Source organism: Diceros bicornis, chromosome 5, assembly GCF_020826845.1.
Source record: "Diceros bicornis minor isolate mBicDic1 chromosome 5, mDicBic1.mat.cur, whole genome shotgun sequence".
NCBI lineage: Eukaryota > Metazoa > Chordata > Mammalia > Perissodactyla > Rhinocerotidae > Diceros > Diceros bicornis.
The window spans coordinates 92,689,024-92,707,292 of NC_080744.1; the positions used below are offsets into that span (position 1 = coordinate 92,689,024).

Consider the following 18,269-nt stretch of genomic DNA (forward strand, 5'->3'; position numbering starts at 1 on the left):
GAGGGCTGGTACAGAGGGAGGGCATCATAGCACCTTTATTGTCCAAAGAAAGCACACACACCTGAGGGCCACTCCCATAATCTGGGAAAATGGGAAACAAAATACAGACTCTTTGGAACCAAAAGAGAAGGGAAGCATGGGGGCAGTTTCTCCCTTCCCTGGGATGTCACACAGAAGCCTAGGGACCGGCTCCCAGCCCTCGGCCAGCCAGCAGTGCTGATCTGGGCCAGCAGCTTCACAGAGAAGTAGGAGAGGGTAGGAGACTGTGAGGCCCCAAAGCCCAGCTCCAGAGCCCCCTGGATGCCACCCCCTCCCCCAGGCTGGAGGTGAGGGACAGCCGCAGCAACCACACCGACTCCTTGTGCCACTGCCCCCTCGGGGCATCAGCCCCCGGGGAAGGGAGCCCTCCTGAGCCCACAAACCTCAAAGGTCCCAGAGGAGAGGGGCAAGAGGATCCTGGAGGGGGGGAGCCTTGGGGTGTCCACACAAGCAGAGGGAGGATTTGGGAACTGTAGGATTTACAAAAAAATTTGTAATAATTTTAAAAAAATTTTTAAGTTGAGAAGTATAAAAACAATATGAAAACTGCCCCAACTCGAAAGGGAAAATGAACCAGTGAATAAATAAAGCCCGCAAGGGGGCGGGGCGGGTGGGTCCAGAGCCGGCGCGGGGTCTAGCGCGGGCGGTAGCAGTAGACGCCGTACTCGCGTCTCTGCGGGTCTGGGAAGCCGAAGCTGCGGACACCGGGCTCCAGGGACCCGCAGTTGGGACGCGGGTGAGCCACAGGGTAGCGGGCGCTGCCATCCGCCAGCCAGCCGGCATCACAGCGGTCCAGGCCACGGAACTTCCAGGCGGCAAAGAGCTGGCCCACCTTGGCGATCTGCGCGTCGTCCTCCAGGCAGGCCTCCCTTGCCTCTGCCAGCGTCAGCTTCTCCGGGTGCTCCAGGTAGTACACCCGCCCTGGGGAAAAGTGGGGTGTGAGGGCTGGGCAGCAGAGGGGGCAGCCGGAGAGGACGGCAGGGCCTGCAGCAATGCCAGCTCATCCAGACATCACCACCCGACTCCCAAACCCTGACCACTGAGCCCAGGGAGCCGCCATGCTGTGGGCATCTGCCGTGGACACTTCAAGGGGAATGGTCCCAGTCCTCATCCCCTCTCTGAGAGCTCCATCCCGCCTGCCATGGGGCTGGGGTCCCTCCAGTCATATGGGCATTCCCTCCACCTCCTAACTGCACCCTGGGTGGGCACCCCACTAGGCTGGACCAATCAGCATCTCTCATCTGTTCAATCATTTACTGAGCACCTACTATGTGGCAGACAGTTTTCTAAGTGCTTGGGGTATGGCAGGAACCAATTCCTATTTTCACTTGTTTATCCTCCCTTGAAGTGAACCGCTTTGTAAGGCGAGACTGTGTTTTATTTGTCTGTGATGCCCAGAGCCTCCTCTCGGCCCCAGCACGTGGTAGGCACTCAGGAAATGTCTGAGGAATGAGTAAACCAATGATTGGTGGGAAGCAGCAGCAGCAGCAGCACTCAAAACTCAGCCGGGTGGCTTCAAGATCTGCAGGTGCTCCAGACCTCCATGAGGAGGTGCCGGCAGGGCAAGCAGAGGGGTACTGAAGCCCCCAGATGCCGCCCTCCCACCTGCAGGCCTGTTCTCGGCAGTTCCACTCACCCTTGAGGGCCGCAGCGAAGCAGAACACGTCATAGCGGTGCAGGCGGCGGTGGCGTGGGCCATAGCTGCGCACGCCGGGTGCCAGGCCCAGGCCGCCGCAGGGCCGCCGGGCCAGCGTGATGGGGTACTGCACCGACGCGTCCTGCAGCCAGCCCGCGTTGCACCAGTCCAGGCCCTCCTCCCAGGCCCGGAACAGCTGCTCAAAGGAGGCCACCACCGCGTCCTGCTCCTCACAGGCCCGCTTGGCCTCATGGAAGGTGAGCTGGTAGCGCCCCTGGGGGTGCTGGTAGGGAAAGACCACACCTGGGCGGGGAGGAAAGAGAGAGGGGCTTGGAGGGGTGGGCAGGGGCCCAGCTGGCTGGAGACCCCAGTCCCCTCCCCTCCTCTCCACTGGGACATATGCCCCCCCAACACACACACACACAGTCCCTCAGAGCAGCTCAGCAAACCGTCATCTCCTGTCCAGTGTCCAAGTCCAAGGCAGAGCCTACCTCTGCTTTACACCTCCCTCCTAGCACTGGCCTGGCACACAGCAGTACTCAGCAAACATGTATTAGCTTGTTAAGGTAATTAATTAATCAGCCAACTAATGTCCCCAACTATAGAACGGGAATAATACCTAATTCACAGAGCTGTTGCAAGAACCCCAATGCTACAGTCTCAATGTCGAACCCCAAACTCATATGTCGAAATCCTAACCCCCAAGATGATGGTATTAGGAGGTAGGGCCTTTGGGAGGTGCTTAGGTCATGAGGGTGGGGCCCTCATGAATGGGATTAGTGCCTTATAAAAGAGACTCCCGAGACCCCACCCCTCCAGCCCCTTCTACCAAGTAAAGACACAGTGATAAGTCTGGGACCCAGAAGTGGGCCCTCATTCAACCATGCTGGCACCCTGATCTCAGACTTCCAGCCTCCAGGACTGTGAGAAATAAATGTTGTTTATACGCCACCCAGGCTGTGGTATTGTGTCCTAGCAGCGCAAACGGACTAAGACACCAGTGAGGATATGCTGTCAGGAGACGGCACAGTCTGGGCTCTGGGGGCCAGGTGTAGCTCCCCGCTCCCCCTCTCAGTAGCTGAGACCTAATCATCTATGTTATTGTTAATTTAGAAGCTTCTCAGGAGAATACAAGGAACTTTCCACATGTGACAGATGGTTTTTAGGGGAAGGGGAGGCCCTAGAAGCCGTGGGAAGAGGAGGGGTCATAACGGGCCTTAATACAGGGGGCTTGAGGCCAGGGAGGTTCCGGGTGGGGTGCTTCCCCTCCTGGGTCCAGGGTCTGTTAGGGGCCACAGGTTCCTCTCAGAAGTCACCATCCATGTTTGAAACTTGACCATAATAAAAAGTTTTTTTTAAACATCCAAGATTCAGTCTACCAAATCATCATTTGGGTTATCATAGATAAACCCTTAAGGAGAAGGGGTGTCCCTCGCGTCCTGGACTGGCATTGCTTAGAAGTAGGGCCTGGAGTCCTCGGAATCTCCTCCCTGTGGCCAGGGGCCTGGGAACATCCTGGGCCCCACATCCCCAGTCTCACCTGGAGCAGACAGCCAGGCCCCTGGGCAGAGCCAGGTTGAGGGGGGCCTCAACAATAAGCTCACAACCTCCATGTGTGTCTGCAGGGGAGTCATGCCTGGTTCCATCCCAAATTCCCACTTTTCCAGCCCCAGGAATGGGGTGAAGGGCCCCTGTCTCTCTAGGCTGCCCCTAAGGTCCCCAGACAAATGACTCGCACAGGCTCCCTCCCATCCTCTACCATCCCCAACATCAGGGATGGGAACGTGGCCCCTCTGGGCCGCCATTTAAGCCACATGGACTGGGGAGGTAGATGCTACTGGCAGAGGTCTGCCACTGACTGAGCCAGCCCTGGACACACACTTTATCCCACCTCCTCTGAGGGAGGTGAAGGAGGAAGCACCCTCATTCCCAGTTTACACATGAGGGCACTGGGCTCCGAGGGGATGTGGCATTTACCCAGGAGCCACAGCTGGGACAGGGTGGACAGGGAGTCAGGTCATCTTTTTCCACCCTCTAAGCTGCCCGCCTAACAGGTAGGAGAGACATGAGGACACACATCCCGTCCTAGAGACAGAAGTAGAAGTCACTTAGAGACCTCACTGAGGCCCACACACAGATCTGGCTCGCAGGGTCTAACTGGTTTGGAGAGCACTGAGTGTTTTTAAAAATAGGAGATTTTTATATAAAAATCCAGAGACTTCACATAAAAATATAAGCCTCTCTTGTCAAATCAGAAAATCTGGCTGGTTGGGCCTGCTTCTGGAATGGCATCATCAGCTGGGCCTGAGCAGGGCGGCTCCCTTTCGGTGGAACGAGGGCTCAGCAGTGTGCCCCAGTCCCCACCACTCCCTATCACCTGACATTCGTTTGTGTTGCCTACCAACCCTCCTTGAATCTCAGCTCTGCCTCTAATTAGCTATGTCACCAGCTCCTGTTTTCTTCTCTCTGAATGGGGTGTGAGGGGGAGGGAGTAGAGGTAGTGGATTCTGGAGCCCGCCTGCCTGGGGTCAAACCCCTACTCTGCTGTTTATGAGCTATGTGACCTTAGGTAAGTTACTTGACCTCTCTGTGCCTTGGTTTCCTCATCTGTAAAACGGGGGTGATAGTAGCTTCCTTGTGGATTTGTTTTGAAGACTAAATGTTTATCTGTCTAAAGCACAAAGGTCTGGATGCTTTCCAGGGCCCTCTCCCCTCGGCCCCCAGGTCCCAGCGATCCACCCCAGTCGGGATCTCACCCCGCAGCTCCAGCTCCACCAGGCCGCTCTCATCTTCCAGCCCGTCAATGACCTCGCAGCGGTAGCGCCCGTAGTCCTCCGGCCGCAGGTCCCGGATCTCCAGTGACACTTCACGCTCCCTGTCCTGCCGCAGATGCACCCGGCCTCGGTAGTCTCCGAAGGAGCGGTGCCTCAGCCCGATGGCCACCAGCACGTCCTGCTCCGGGGCCCCATTCTCCGACAGCTTCCACCATTTGATGCGCACGGGCCGCGGGGTGACCAGGGCCGGCTCGTAGCGGTAGTGGCAGGGCAGGGTCACATTGGCCCCCCGGTGGGAGAACAGGGTCTCCTCGGGCATCTCCACCACCAGCTTCACTCCGTTGAACACGCCTGGGGGGAGAGGTGGGGTGCAGATAGGGACCTGATGCAGCACATCTGTACCCCTGCAAGGGCACCCCACCTTCATCCCAGCCCCCGCCAGACACAGGTGTTAAGAGATGCAAACATGGCCCCGATACTGCATGCCTCCCAGTATCCACACACTTTGCACTGTGACTTTGCAGCTCCTTCCATCAAGAGGTGACTGTTCCCTGCTCCCTTGAACCCGTGCTGGCCTTGCCACTTGCTCTGACCAAACGAACATGGCAGAAGTGACGGTTCTGTTGTGCCTGTTCTGAGCCGAGGCCACAGGAGGCCCTGCCGCTTCCACTCTCAGAACCTTGCCCCCCCGCCGTCAGAACAAGCCTGGGCCCACCTGTTGGAGGGTGAGAGCCCATGGAGCCATCCCAGCTGAGGCCATCCAAGACTCACCAGTCTCCAGCTGACCTGCCCACCCACTGCAGGTGCACGGTGAGCCCACCCAAAATGCTGACCCACAGAATCATGAGCAAAATAAATGGCTGTTGTCTTAAGCCACGAAGTTTCTTACGCATCAAAAGCCACGTGATACAGCAGGCAACAAGAGCACCTCCATATGGGGTGGGTAGCTAGGACTCAGATCCTCCCAGTCTCCTTCCCCACCACACGGGCCGCAGGAGAGCACAGCCTGCCCTTCACTCTGTCCAGCTCTCCAGTGTGACTCTGCCCGAGTTCCTGGTGACAGGTGAGATGAGGCCAGGGCTTCTAGAGGAGACTGTACTCAGGTCTCAGGGGTACAAATAAACCAGAGCCAACATGCAACACAGGAACCAGGTTTATGGGCCAAGGCTGGCTCGTCTTTAACTCGGGACCCCTAGGGGGGCCTTGCTATGTCACGACCTTGGGTGAGGACTTCAGGTGCCTGGAGGTACACAGAGTCGGGGCAGAGGGGTAGCCTCAGGGGTCAGCAGGAGATAGATGGGGGGTGGGGAGCTGGCTGCTCCCGGTAGAGGATCTCCTGCTGAAAAAGAGCTGCACCTAACAAACCAGATGCTCTGTTGCAGTGGTTCTCAAAGCGGGTCCCTGGGCCAGCAGCATCAGCAACACTGGGAACTTGTTAGAAATGCACATTCTTGCCACCACCCCCCCCAGGACCTGCTGAATCAGAAGCTCTGGGGGTGAAGCCCAGAAATCAGTTTCCTAAGAAGACCTCCAGGTGACTCTGCTGGCCACTCCAGCTGCAGGAGCCCGCTCTGGACAGGCCGTGCACTGAGGTTTGAGACCACAGGTCCAGGGGCAGGCAAGACATGCTTGAAGCTTGGCTCCACCTCTTCACAACCGTGTTGCAGAGAAATCGAGCCTCAGTTTCCTCATTTATAGAATGGGATAATAACAGACCTACAGAGGGCTATGGAGAGGCTCAAATCAAGTAAGGGACACCTGGCACACAGAAAGAGTTCAACAGACATGAGCCCAGCTATCGTCTAGTGTCAATGCCCTTTGTGTTCCCAAAGCTCTTTAGTAAAGCTGTATTTGAAGCTTTAACCTGTTCAAATGAAAATGTTTAGCTAAATCATATGACAAAATACTATATAGCCATGTAAAATAACCTGGTGGATGTATATTCATTCATTGACTTGGAAAACAATTTGTATTCTATGAAATGACAAGGAGGATTACAAAACCACATAAGGTTAAAGAAAATTTTCTTAATCGTATATGAAAGGCTGGAAGGATACACCTAAAATGTTAGCAGTGGTTCCCCTGGGTGGGGGGACTATTGTGACTTTGCTTGCATATATTCAGGAACTAAAGGGAAAGAGAAAAACGAAGAGTTGGGCTGGTCAAGTGGTGGAATTATGGGTGGAAAGTTGGTGTTTTTAAGTTTCCTTGAATCTCACTAAAGTAGTGCTCATACAACAAAATAAATTCTGCAAAAAAGGGGTGTAGCAGTCTAAACAATGGCTCCTCAAAATATCCAGGGCCTAATCCCTGGACCTGGGAATGTTACCTTTTATGGTAAAATGGATTTTGTAGATGGGATTAAATTAGTGATCTAGAAATGGGGGGTATTCTGGATTTTCCAGATGGGCCTGAAATGCAATCACAAGTGTCTTTTTAGAAGGAGGCAGAGGGAGAGCTGAGTACAGAGGAGGAGAGGGCAATGTGACCATGGAGGCAGAGACTGGAGTGACACAGTGACAGGCCACTGTATGCGAGCAGCCACCTGGAACCGAAGGAGGCAAGGACGGACTCTCCATGAGAGCCTCTGAGGGAGGCCAAGTCATGACCAGGCTGGGCTGGGTACTTTCATCTTCTCAATCCTTCCACAGACAAATCTCAGCACAGCCTCTTAAGATCCATGTGCCCTGTGCACCTGGCTCAACTCTCTGAGCCTCAGTTTCCTCATCTACGAAATGGAATAATACATAGTATCTGCTCTCGGGGCTGTGAGGGCAGCCAGCATCAATTTGGCCTGGTCACGGCCTGTGCTGCACTGGTTGTTAAACATTTTATTCTCACCCTTGCCCATGTCAGGGTTTTTGTGAGGATCACATGAGAGGACGTATGTAAGGCACCTAGAAGCGTGCCTGGCACATAGGAGGTACACAATAACCGCTAACTAAAAAGTCAGCTGTGCAAAGCCATGTAGCTCGGAAGTGGCAACACTGAGATTCAAACTCATGTCTGTCTAACCCCAGTCCCCTCCACTGGGGAGATAAGGGGAGACCACATTCAAGCTGGGTCTTAAAAAATTGGCAGGACGTTGGGAAAGTATACAAAGCACAAGTGACTGTCCCTAAGTGCATTTAGCGCCATGTCTGAGGGGCTGGCATACACAGAGCGACTGAACCATCTCGTCTTAGACACGAGCCTGGCCCACTGCAAAGACCCTGATGGGAAGGGGGCTGCTGGCCCCAGGCCCCGGCCCGGTCCCAGCCTGGAACCTGCAGCTCACAGCAGGTGTCAGGGGGGGTCTTGGTCCCCCTACGGAGCCAGAGCCTGGCCCAGGAGGCCGCCCACCTTCGCCGCGGCCATTGCCGGTGTTCTGGCCGCCGGGGCCATTGGAGTAGTAGAAGCCGTTGTAGAGGGGCAGCGCGGGGACGCGGGCCAGCGGGAGCAGCAGCAGCAGGAGCAGCCGGCCCATGGCGTCCCACGGCGGCAGCTCCAGGCTGTCTGGGCAGGGCTGGGGCCCGGGCACACTGGGAAGAGGAGAAAAACAGGCCAGTTAGAGAGGCCCCACCGCCAGGGGACGGGGACCCCAGGGCTCCAGCACCTACTGGCTCAACGAGTATTATGGAGCATCTCCTGCGAGCCAGGCACTGTGCTCAGAGCCAAGAAGACAGCAGTGACGAGCCAGATGAGGTCCCTGCTCTCAGGGGGCCGCACCCCGCAGGCAGGATGGCAATGAGCAAGCCAACAAATCCTAAGAGTTAGGAGGCAGCAAAGAGACCACGGAGAAATTAAGCAGGACAGTATGACAGTATCGACATTTCTCAAACTGCAGGTTTGAATTTGAAAAGTTGTGAGCAGCATTTTTTAATGACATCGAAGAGACTAGACTGGACTAGAAAACATCAGGGCGCGTTCGTGTTCAGGGAAGATGAGTCCTGCATTGTGAAGCTTTGTTTCAGCCCAGAAACGTCTGTGCAGATGAAGTAGGGAGGTCACATGTGAAATTTATTTATCTTGGGTCAAGGTCAAAAAAAATCTAAACATCATAGTAGAACACTTCTGAGAGGCTATTCTGGTTTCCATGGACACTCAAATAAAATAGGCAGCTCGCCCACAGGCTATAGTTTGTTGATCTGATTTTTATGAATATTGCATTAAAATATTATGTCTTGATTATTTTTTTGGCGCACACACACTCACTCCCTTAAATTTTGTGCCCAAGGCTAATGCCTCACTCATCTCCCCTGGTCCCTGCCCTGCTCACCGCCATCTACTGAGCCCTGGGTCAGGCCTTGGAGGAGGTCAGTGCAGGGAGGGGGCAGAGGCACGATGCTGTATGGCGAGCACAAAGATGGGGTGCAGAAAAGGAGTGTCGAAACTAGACTCAGGACCAGGAGTTAGCCAGGGTGAGAAGGACAGCAGGGTTTGCCCAGCAGGGATACAGCAAATGCAAAGATGCAGAGACCAGAGCGAGTGCCTGAGGGCTGGGGGTGTGCCGGAAATTCTCCATTTGTGCCCCACATCTGCCTTTCTCTGCCCTGATCCCTGCGTGTCACTTCTCCCAGGCGCCCTGGCCCTGTGGCTTCCAGCAGGACTCAGCCCACGGGAGGCACCCACAGGAGATGTGCAGGCGGGGGAGGAAAGAGCAGAGAGGGCATTATCTCCTCCCTGCTGGCTCCTTGCTCTAGTGCCTCTGCCACAGGTCCGTCTCTGCAGTACCTGTGACCCTCGTGACCACAGCTCCGCCAGCGGCTCCTCTGCCCAGCACCTGCTCTCACAGGCTCTGTAACACCATCTCTTCCCCTGTCCCCTCCAGGCCTGGGGGGCAGTGACAGCTGCTGCTTGTCTCTACGTCCCCCACTCCCCTGTCTGTTGCCTCCACCCTCCTCTCTAGAAGTCATCCCTTCATTAGAGTCTCTTCACTGGAATCTTCTAGGGTGAATTCTGCTTCCTGCCAAGCCCCTGGCTGATATCGGGGAGAGGTGACAGGGGTCAGCAGCACCAGTCTTGGATGCCCTTGGGTGTCAGGCTCAGCAGCCTGTCCCTTGTCCCAAAGGCCCTGGGGTGCCAGGAATGGCTTTATGCAGAGGAGCCACAGGATCAGACCTGCATCTTAGAAACATCCCTCCAGGGGCTGGGTGGAAGGGGACTGTGGGGCAGCAAGCCCTGAGTGACAGCAGGCGTTTGGAAGCATAACTGTGATTATCATGCAGCAATGTGGAAAAATGCTTAGGGTGTAATTTAAAATAGACAAAGCAGAACACAGAATTGCCACTCTGCTAGGATTGTAAGTATGTGGCCCTACAAATGCCTGTGTACAGGAGCCAGAAGGGGAGGGAACAGAGAGAAGGGGAAAAGGGATGGAGGGAGGGGAAAAGAGAAGACAAGCATCGGCCTGGAAGGTGGTGGGACTGCAGAGGAAACTTTCTTGTTTCAGAACAGTGAGGAGCTCTCGCTGGGGAGGAAGCACGGATGCGGAGGAAGCTGCGAGGCAGACTTCGCTGTTCTCGTAGGCATCTTCACAGAGGTCCCGAGGCCCAGACTCGCCCCTGGGCCGTGCACTGCCCTCTGAGGCCTCACTTCTTGTCCAAGAGGATTCCCCAGGTGACACTCATACAGCCTCCTGGTGACGTGGATCTAGGCAGCTAACCACAATTGGGCACCTAACACAGCAGTTTGGGGACAGGAAGATCTGGGTTCAAATCCCATCTCCACGACTTACTAGCTGTGTGACTCTAGACGGGCTTCCTCATACGTGAAATGGAGATCATAAAACTCACCACGGCGTAATTCTCACCAAGATGTTCTACTTTACTACTAGAGTTCTAGATAGGGGCGTGACCAGTCCGCTGAAGGCTGTATGTCCAGCCTCCCTGGCAGCTGGGAGGGGCCACGCCACTCCGTGATGGCCAATGGCAGTGCGCAGAAATGCCACGTGCCACATGGAGGACTTGCAGTTAAAACAACAGGGACACCTCTCCCTGGGATTCTTCCCCCAACCTGCTGGCAACAGAGCAGCCACCTTAGTCTCAGAGATGGAAACCACAGACTGGATGGCAGAGCTGCCGCACCAGCCCTGGCCCTCTCCCACCCGCACCGGGTCATGAGAGAGAAACAAAGTCCCACCGTATTTAAGTCCACATCTTGAGTCTCTTGGTGAACATAGCTCAGCCTCAATTGGCCTGACAAATAAGTCACTTCCCAGGGTTCCTATGAGCTGCATAAAAATATTCACCACTGTGTTTCATGAGCACATACTATCTCATTTAATCCTCACCACACCCCCTGAGGTGGGAACTATTAGTAACCCCATCTTACCGATGGGAAAACCAAGGCACAGAGAGATTCAATAATCTCCCAAGGTCACCCAACTAGGAAGAGGCAGAGTTAGGATTGGAACCCACTCCAGCTCCAATGCCCGGAACCACTACGTCAAATTCAGGGAAGTGACGTGTGGAGCACACAGCCCAGGGCCTGGCTCAGAGCAGGCTCTCGTAGGAGCTGGTTTCCTTTTCTTTCCTTGAGGTTCCACATTCAGAACCAGGCAGGAAGTGGAATGAGGACTGAGAGGCTTGTTGATGCTGAGCTGGACGTCCCAGGGGTCCACCCTGTCCCTGGGCACCTGGAGCCTCCTGGAGCAGAGGAGCCCCTGTCTGCAGTGTCTCCAGCCTCTTAACAGCAGCCCCAGGAAGAAAGGGCTTCCCCAGAATGAGCAAATGCAGGCATTTCTGCCACAAAGTGATTTTTTTATACTTGAAAAAAAAGTGTATTTTTGCAAAATCATGCATGAAAACCAAGGTTAAGGGAAAAATAAGTCTGGGGCAGACTACTCAAAACATATGCAACTTTGTAACCAGACCACTAACAAAAACAAGAACAATCCTGATAAAAAACACCAGCACCGCTAACTCTCCACTGACGGTGGCAGCCAGCGCCCGGTCAGCCGGCCCTCTGCAGCCTTCACCGCCGGGCCAGTGCGTCCTCCTTTGAGATGGAGGTCCGTGGGGGGCAGTGGATTCCAATGGAAAACAGACTGACCAAAATTAAAAATCTGACCCAGGGTGAAGCCACCTTCTTCGATCATTTTTTTAACACAGAGGAACTGCCTCTGCAACTTCTTCATCTGTTTCCTACTTTCATCAGAAAACTTGACGGTGTTGAGCAGCCGTACGGGCAGCCCTCCCTCACCAGGTCTATTGCGTCCTTGAGCTGGGAGGGCGAGAGTCTGGACATTGAGAGCTGGGAGAATTCAGTAGGAAGAAATGCTGCATTACCCAAATCTACCTGGTTCCTGAGTTTTGGACAGTGAATAGAAGAGTTTGGATAGCGAGGGATGTATGTATACTGAAGAAAGGCACATTCTGCAGGACTGGCGGCGTTTATCTTAAGGAATTCATACACTGCTCAGGCTTGCTCTTTAACCGTGAGAAATCTTCTTACGGTCGCTCCAGTACATTACGGTACTAGGAAAACCACCCCTGGACCAACGCAATTCCATGTGCCGCTGACACCGTTTCCCCATTGTTCCAACCCATCGTGAACGAGGTAATTCACGATTCAGAAATATGTGCTAAGGCAGAACAGACTGTGGCCCTTCTGCTGTCCTCCGGCAAGCTCCGAGGCACCCCTTCCCAGCCTCAGAGACCCGGCACCCACTCACGACTCGAGCCTGGGCACCACACTCACTCCCCGGTTCTGAAATGGCCTCCATGCCCAGCCGCTCCCTCAGTTCCGCCAAGAGCTCCCCCACCCCAGTCAGCTAGGAGAACTATATTCTCCCCGTCTAATCCACAGGTGGATAGAGGCACAGAGACATGAAGCAACTGTCAAAGCCAGGAGGCGGCAGAGGCAGGACTCTGTTGAACTCTTTTCAGCCAACCCTCACGATGATCTGTCACATTTAAGGACAGCCTTCCACTTGTCAATGCCCCTTCACGGACGTCGTTGCCTGGAGGCCTCACAATATCAGAATTATCATCCCCATTGTCCAGACAAGGAAACTGAGGTTCAGAAATGCTAGGTTGCTTGGCTAAGTTTACCAGGTAATAGATGAAGGAGCTGGAACTTGATCTCCTTCACTCAACAATGGTGAGTGCATATACCATGTGCCAGGCACAGTTCTAGGCACGGGGGACACAAACCAGAAGTCCTCGTGGAGTGCACACTCTAATGAGGGAGACAGACAGTAAACACAATGTGGGACACACGCGATGTGAAAGTGATGCATGTGATCGAGGAGGAAGAAGCAGGGACAAGGGTGCTCCTGAGACAGGACGGATCAGGAAGGCCTCCCTGAGAAGGGGACCAACAGTGAAGCTGAGAGCTTTGAAGATCATAGGGAAAAGCCTTCCAAGAGAGGGAACAGCAAGTGCAAAGTCCTTTGGCAGGAAGAGCTTGAAATCCAGTGAGGCTGGAGCCCAGGGAGCAAGAGGGAGGGTGGCTGGAGATGTCCGAGTGGCAGTCACAGGCCCCAGGATGTGGCACTGAAGGGAAGACACTGAAGAGTGTCCAGCAGAGGAGTGTCAGGAATCTGGTTCACATTCTAAAAGAATCATTCTGGTTGTCCTCCTACCTCAAATCAAGGGCACGTCCTCAGCCTGGCTCCTCCTCCTTTCCGGCGACAAACAGCCTAGTTCTCTGCATTCCTCCTGGCCCCTCTCCAGTGTGGGCACCCACCTTGGTTTCCTCTGGTTTATGAATACTGCCACAAATGGAGAGGTGTGATCAGGTCAACACTCCTCTTTGCTGGATGCTAACCCAGCAGTCACGCAACCTTAGAACGGCAGGGGGAACACGCCAAGAAAACCGAAATGAGTTCTGAAGAAAAGATCAGCCCTGTGTCCTGGAGCTACACCCAGGTGGAAGCAGGCCCCCTCCTGCAGCCCCCCTGAGAGGAGGGTAGCACACGAAGCCTGAGGTTTTGAGTTAGGCTCCCGCGTTTGTATCCAGGCTTTGCCACCTGCTGGCGGGGTGACCCTGGGCAAGCCATGTGACCTCTCTGAACAGAAGTTTCCCCATCTCCAGAGAACACTAACAGGGAAGCTCGGGGGCTGTGGACAAGGACCACCCTGAATGTTAGGCTACAGCACAGGGCAGAGTTCCGGTGCGAGTCAGGAGTGGCAATTGTAACTTAGTTGCTGCCCTGCCTGGGCCCATCCCTGACCACCATCATTAAGAGTAGCGACAGACAGCCTCTGCTCCCCTACCACCAGCCCCCAGCCCTCAGGACCACCACAGAAGTGCCACCAGGTGGAAGGTCCACAATCGAGTCCAGACTAGTCACCTTGGCAGTTGGTGGCTCCCCAGATCAGCTGGAGCCTCGCCTGGGCACCCAGAGCCAGGCTCAGCATTGGAACTGGACACACCTGCATCCTGCAGAGTGACCTTGGGCAAGTTACTCAACCTCTCTGTGCCTCCATTTCCTCATCTGTAAAAAAAGGATAATAGCCCCTCCCTAGAGGGCCATGGTGCCGATTATATAAGATGAATGAAATCCAGCCCCTGACACACAGCAGGTGCTCAACAATTACTAGCTGACATTACTGGAAGAAGAACATGGCAGAAATCTAGAATCAGAGTGGCCACCTGAACTCAGCTCTGGCTCCACTCACTAACAGTCTGTCATTGGGTAAGTCACTGAGCCTCACTTACCTCAGCTGTAAAATGGGGGTCACAACAGTACCAACCACAAATTATTTTTGTGAAGATTAGGGAGAGAATGTCTGCAGAGCACATAGAATACTGCCTAGAGGGGGCAAGCACTCAAAAATATTAGCTATTATTACTACTAATGGTTTACAAAGTGAAGTTTCGAGTTATTTCAGAGGATCTTCCTCCTCTCTCATTGCCTAGGAGAGAAAGCAGCCACCATTGCCTTCCCTTTACAGTTGGGGAAACTAAGGCCAAGGGCATGGAGGTGAGTGAACTACCCAAGGCTTTATCTTTGGTAAACAGGTGGAGATTAGAGAAAATGGAGGTCTCCTGACTGCCCATCCCTTGCTTTCCCCAGCACCACTTGCCTCGGGACCCCTCCACACACCAGGATAAGCTGAACCCTGATGTGGGAGGAAGATGGAGCCCCACCAGACTACCCGCGCTGGGCGACCAGGAGTACAAGTCCCCTAGGTACCAGCAGATGGCAGCATTGCCCTCCAGGTCTCCGGCAGCCCGCCTCCGCGCGAGGAATTTGACTTCGGTGCCCCTGTTTAGGCAAGGCTTACGAGCGCCTTTGAAACCTGAGGCCCCCGGAAAGTAGAAGCTGAAGGTGTTTCCTACCAGCATTCCCAGCCCGCTGGCGCGTGCAGGGCTGCGAGAGAGGGGCCAGAGCACGTCTCCATCACTTCCTCCTGCTGCAGAGAGCAGAGGCACTCCCGAGGGTCACCGCTGGACACCGCGGTCCTGACTGGGTCACAGGCTGCAGAGGCCAGCCGGCGAGTTGGTGACAGTGTACCCCGCGCTGTTTCCTCTCTAAGCGACCCCATCTCCCACCCAGGGCTCTACTTTCCTTCCTCCTGGCCCCGCTGGTCTCGCTGTCCGTAAGTCAGAAACCCCAGGGAATCGAGGCCTGAAACCGACGGGCATCCATTGCGTTTGCCCTGGGACGGCCAGGGCAGACCGGCAGAGGCCGAGAGGCGCAGGTCCGCCCGCCCGCCGCCTCGCGGGTGGTCCCCAGCCCCTCCCAGAGTTCCCGTGGCCCGGGAGCATGCGACGGATACGCCGGAGCAGAGCCCGGTGCGCGGCGCGCTATGCTGGCGGCTGCAGGACCCGGACAGGAGAGATGGGAAGCTGTCGGGCGGCCCAGCGAGGGAAGGGGGTTGGACCCGGGCGGTGGTCTCGGAGGCCACGGGTTTCGCTCGGGATTTGCCTCCTTGCGGCGCCCATGAGGGCCTCGCGCAAGTCGGCCGCGCCCCCGCGCTGCACCCACCTCACTCGCGCCCCAGGCGCGCCCCCGCCGGCGATCACAACCCAGCTCCGCCCCGGCCCCGCGGTGCCCAGCTCACTCCCCCTGCCCGCTTCCCGGACCTTGCCCAGGGAGAGCGTGGGGCCCTGCAGGAGACCCAAAGTGGGGAGGGAGGAACCCGGCCTACAGGCGGCCCCGGGAGCCCGGCCACCCCCGAGCCACGTACCGTTCCCAGGCGGCTCCTCGACGGCTCGAGCGCTCTCAGCCGAGAGCTGTCCGGGTCGGAGGAAGTAGACGGATTTGGGGATCTTGAATGGCCAGAAGGGAAGCGATTGCGGACAAACCCCTGCGCTCCCGCCGGGCCAGCCCCTTAAAGGAACACACGCCCCTTTCCCTCCAAGGGCTGGGCCCAAGGGGAGGAGTTGCTGCAGACTTGGGCTGTCTCCAGACTCGGCTGGGCCACCCCCAACCCGCGGAGCTGCTGGCTGAGCTGTGAAGGGAATGTCCAGGAGTTGAAGCTGTCACATCTTGGGGTAGGAGGTGAGTAGGGGATGAAAGAGGAGCGTTTGTAGAGGAAGGGTCCCATTGGAACGCTCTGGTTAACCACACAGAGTGGGACTAAGCTGGGTGAGCCCCTCTCCGGCACTCTGCAGGCGGGCTATGGCTGTCCCCCCACCTTCGGGAGAAGAAAGGGGGAGCGTTCTGTATGATGCCTTTCTCCCCATAGACGGCAAGGGGGTGCTGCCATCCTTCCTGCCCCGGAGTTTTGCCCCAGGAAACCGCCAGCCAGACTCACCTCACTGTCAGGCACAGGGATGCTGCCCTAGTGGGTGGGGCTTGAATGAGGGGCCCTGGGGGGCTGTGAGGCGCAGGCTGGGGTGTTCCCGCCAGCCTGCAGGGGCAATCATGCTTCTGACTGGTCCTCCAACAGGGGGACCCTCCCTTAGAATCCTGACATCTGTCAGTGCAGCCATTCAAGCAGCCACCTCCCAGGACACCTCTGTTTGGACAGTGTTTTCTTTCCCGTCCAGACCAAGGGGGCCCTGGCCTGGACAGCTCAATTGTTCCCTCAGCAGAAAAGCCAAGGGAGATCCTTCAGCTTGGCTGGGAGAAGGGCCACAGGGTCACTGAGCCCAGAGCCCCTTCCTAAACACACCTCGAGGGCCGGCGTGCACACAGCTGGGAGCACGTGGGAGCACAAGGAGCTGCGGTGGACTAGAAGCTAGACTGCACCCCAAGTGAATGCCAGGCTTGATGGGAAAAGGGAGCCAACGAAGGTTCCTCTGTGAGGAGGAGAGACATGTCTGAGCACTGTGTGCAGGACGGATTGGAGGGGAAATAAACAGGACACAAGTACCAATCAGGAAACTCTTGCAAGCGACAATGACGTTAGTGTCTGAGGCCTCCGTGGGCCAGGCTTTGCAGCGGTGCTTATGTACATTCTCTCCTTCAGTCCCCACGAGGCCACAGGGTCCTATTTTTCCCATTTTACACATGAGGAACTGAGGCCCAGAGAGATTTACTTGCCAACGTCACTCGGAGCCAGGATTTGAACCCAGGCTGTCCGACTAGAGACCCTGAGCCCCTAATCACTCCACTATATTGAAACCAGGAACGGAGAGGAGACTGGACCCCGGGAGAGGGGGGTCAAGAGGTCCCAGTGCTGACCACAGGTGTAGGGAGAGGGATGGGCGGCAGGGAAAGTCAGTTTTGTTCAGGCAAGGCGAGTTTAGCGAGCCAGCCAGGGGAGGGCGGGCCAGCAGGTGGAACCCCAGAGGTGGCTCTTAGGACTGCGGTCAGGAACAAACAAGTAAATTCGTGGAGGTGATGGCGAAAGCTGTAGATGTGGAGGAGGCTGCCCAGGGAGAGGGCTAAGGACAGAGGGGTCCGGAGAAAGGGGACTCCATGCCAGGTCCCAGGAGGGGGACTTTCAGAAGGTGGTGGCCAATACATCCAAGGCTGCAAAGACAAGCAGAAGGGCCTGAGAGGTGGCTTAGGCTATTACAGCTCACCTCGGGTCTCCTGGGCCAGGTGGGGGGCTTATGACTACTGCCCATCAGCCCACAGGGCCAGCAAGCCAATGAGACTGGCCCACAGAAAATAATGAATGCCACCAATAGGGGCAAGTTGACAGTCGGGAGGGAAGCTCTCAGCTTCCCCTTCTGCAAGTGGGACTCCTGGGTTCCAGCAAGTGGCGAGCTACAGTTAGTTACTGGGGAGGCAGGACCATCCCAGAGCAGAGATGGGAGGCCAGATGCTTCTCCCACTGTCTGCTAGTGCCCAGGAGAGGCCAGAACAGGGCTAGGGGTAGGAAATGCTCCCAGGAGGGAGTCCAGAAAGACTGACTCCAAACCCAGTCCGTGCAGCTCTGTAGAGGAGAGCTCTGAAACGGGAAGGAGTGGGCCGAGGGCCCCCAGGGGTGGGGAGCCCCACACCCCCAGTTCTTTTGGAGACCACGGCCTGGGCCTTTTATTCTGTCCCTGCCACCAAGAAGCCCTGGCAACAGCAGCTCTCAGGAAGGAGCCATTCCAGACTAAGTTCCCTGATGAAGTTCCAACAAAGCCACACCCTACCTCTGGCAGGCACTTGGCCAGATCTGCCACCCAGAGGCGCCTGTGCGTATCACAGCCTGGCTCCCAAAGTTCCTTCCGCAAAATTCATCTTGTGTCCCAAGGCCTTGAATACTAGGGTGGTCTCACATGCCCCTTTCCCAGCTAGCATTCCCTCCTCTATCCACTGGCCCCCTTCCCAGATTACCAAGGCACTGGCCTGCACAGCTCCCCCCAGCCACTTCCTGACAGCCCCTGCAGTGGGGAGGGCAGAGGGGACTGGTACCCCTGGAACTTTCCTCCTAGCCCTGGAGTGGATACACCACGGCCTCCCAGGAACCAGTGTGCTCAGCCAGGAGGCCTCACACCCACTTGGC

The 18,269-nt window shown here is 55.9% G+C and overlaps 1 protein-coding gene and 1 long non-coding RNA gene across 3 annotated transcripts; one reads left to right on the top strand and one right to left on the bottom strand.

Moving 5' to 3' along the window:
- Nucleotides 1–9: 9 nt before the first annotated feature.
- HAPLN3 (hyaluronan and proteoglycan link protein 3) lies at nt 10–15,634 on the bottom strand. Of its 2 annotated transcripts, none has more exons than XM_058542419.1 (5): nt 15,570–15,634; nt 7,792–7,970; nt 4,432–4,800; nt 1,676–1,978; nt 10–960 (listed from the first exon to the last, which is right to left on the bottom strand). In XM_058542419.1, exons 2-5 carry the CDS (start codon nt 7,913–7,915, stop codon nt 674–676), a joined length of 1,083 nt encoding a protein of 360 aa, XP_058398402.1. In that variant the 5' UTR covers nt 7,916–7,970; nt 15,570–15,634; the 3' UTR covers nt 10–673. The 2 variants fall into 2 exon arrangements, with proteins under 2 accessions (XP_058398402.1, XP_058398403.1); XM_058542420.1 differs by lacking the exon at nt 15,570–15,634 and adding an exon at nt 8,049–13,004.
- Nucleotides 14,732–16,370, top strand: LOC131406437 (uncharacterized). Its single transcript, XR_009220139.1, has 3 exons — nt 14,732–14,889; nt 15,745–15,883; nt 16,071–16,370. It is a non-coding gene; the product is annotated as an uncharacterized LOC131406437 (long non-coding RNA).
- Nucleotides 16,371–18,269: the final 1,899 nt, after the last annotated feature.

What these genes read in the sequence shown, in the direction of transcription:
- HAPLN3 (XM_058542419.1), bottom strand. Translation starts at nt 7,915, where the DNA reads ATGGGCCGGCTGCTCCTGCTGCTGCTGCTCCCGCTGGCCCGCGTCCCC. An exon ending in CGGCAATGGCCGCGGCGAAG is followed by an intron (nt 4,801 to 7,791) that starts GTGGGCGGCCTC and finishes CTCTCCCCCCAG; the next exon opens with GCGTGTTCAACGGAGTGAAG. An exon ending in GGTGGAGCTGGAGCTGCGGG is followed by an intron (nt 1,979 to 4,431) that starts GTGAGATCCCGA and finishes CTCCCCGCCCAG; the next exon opens with GTGTGGTCTTTCCCTACCAG.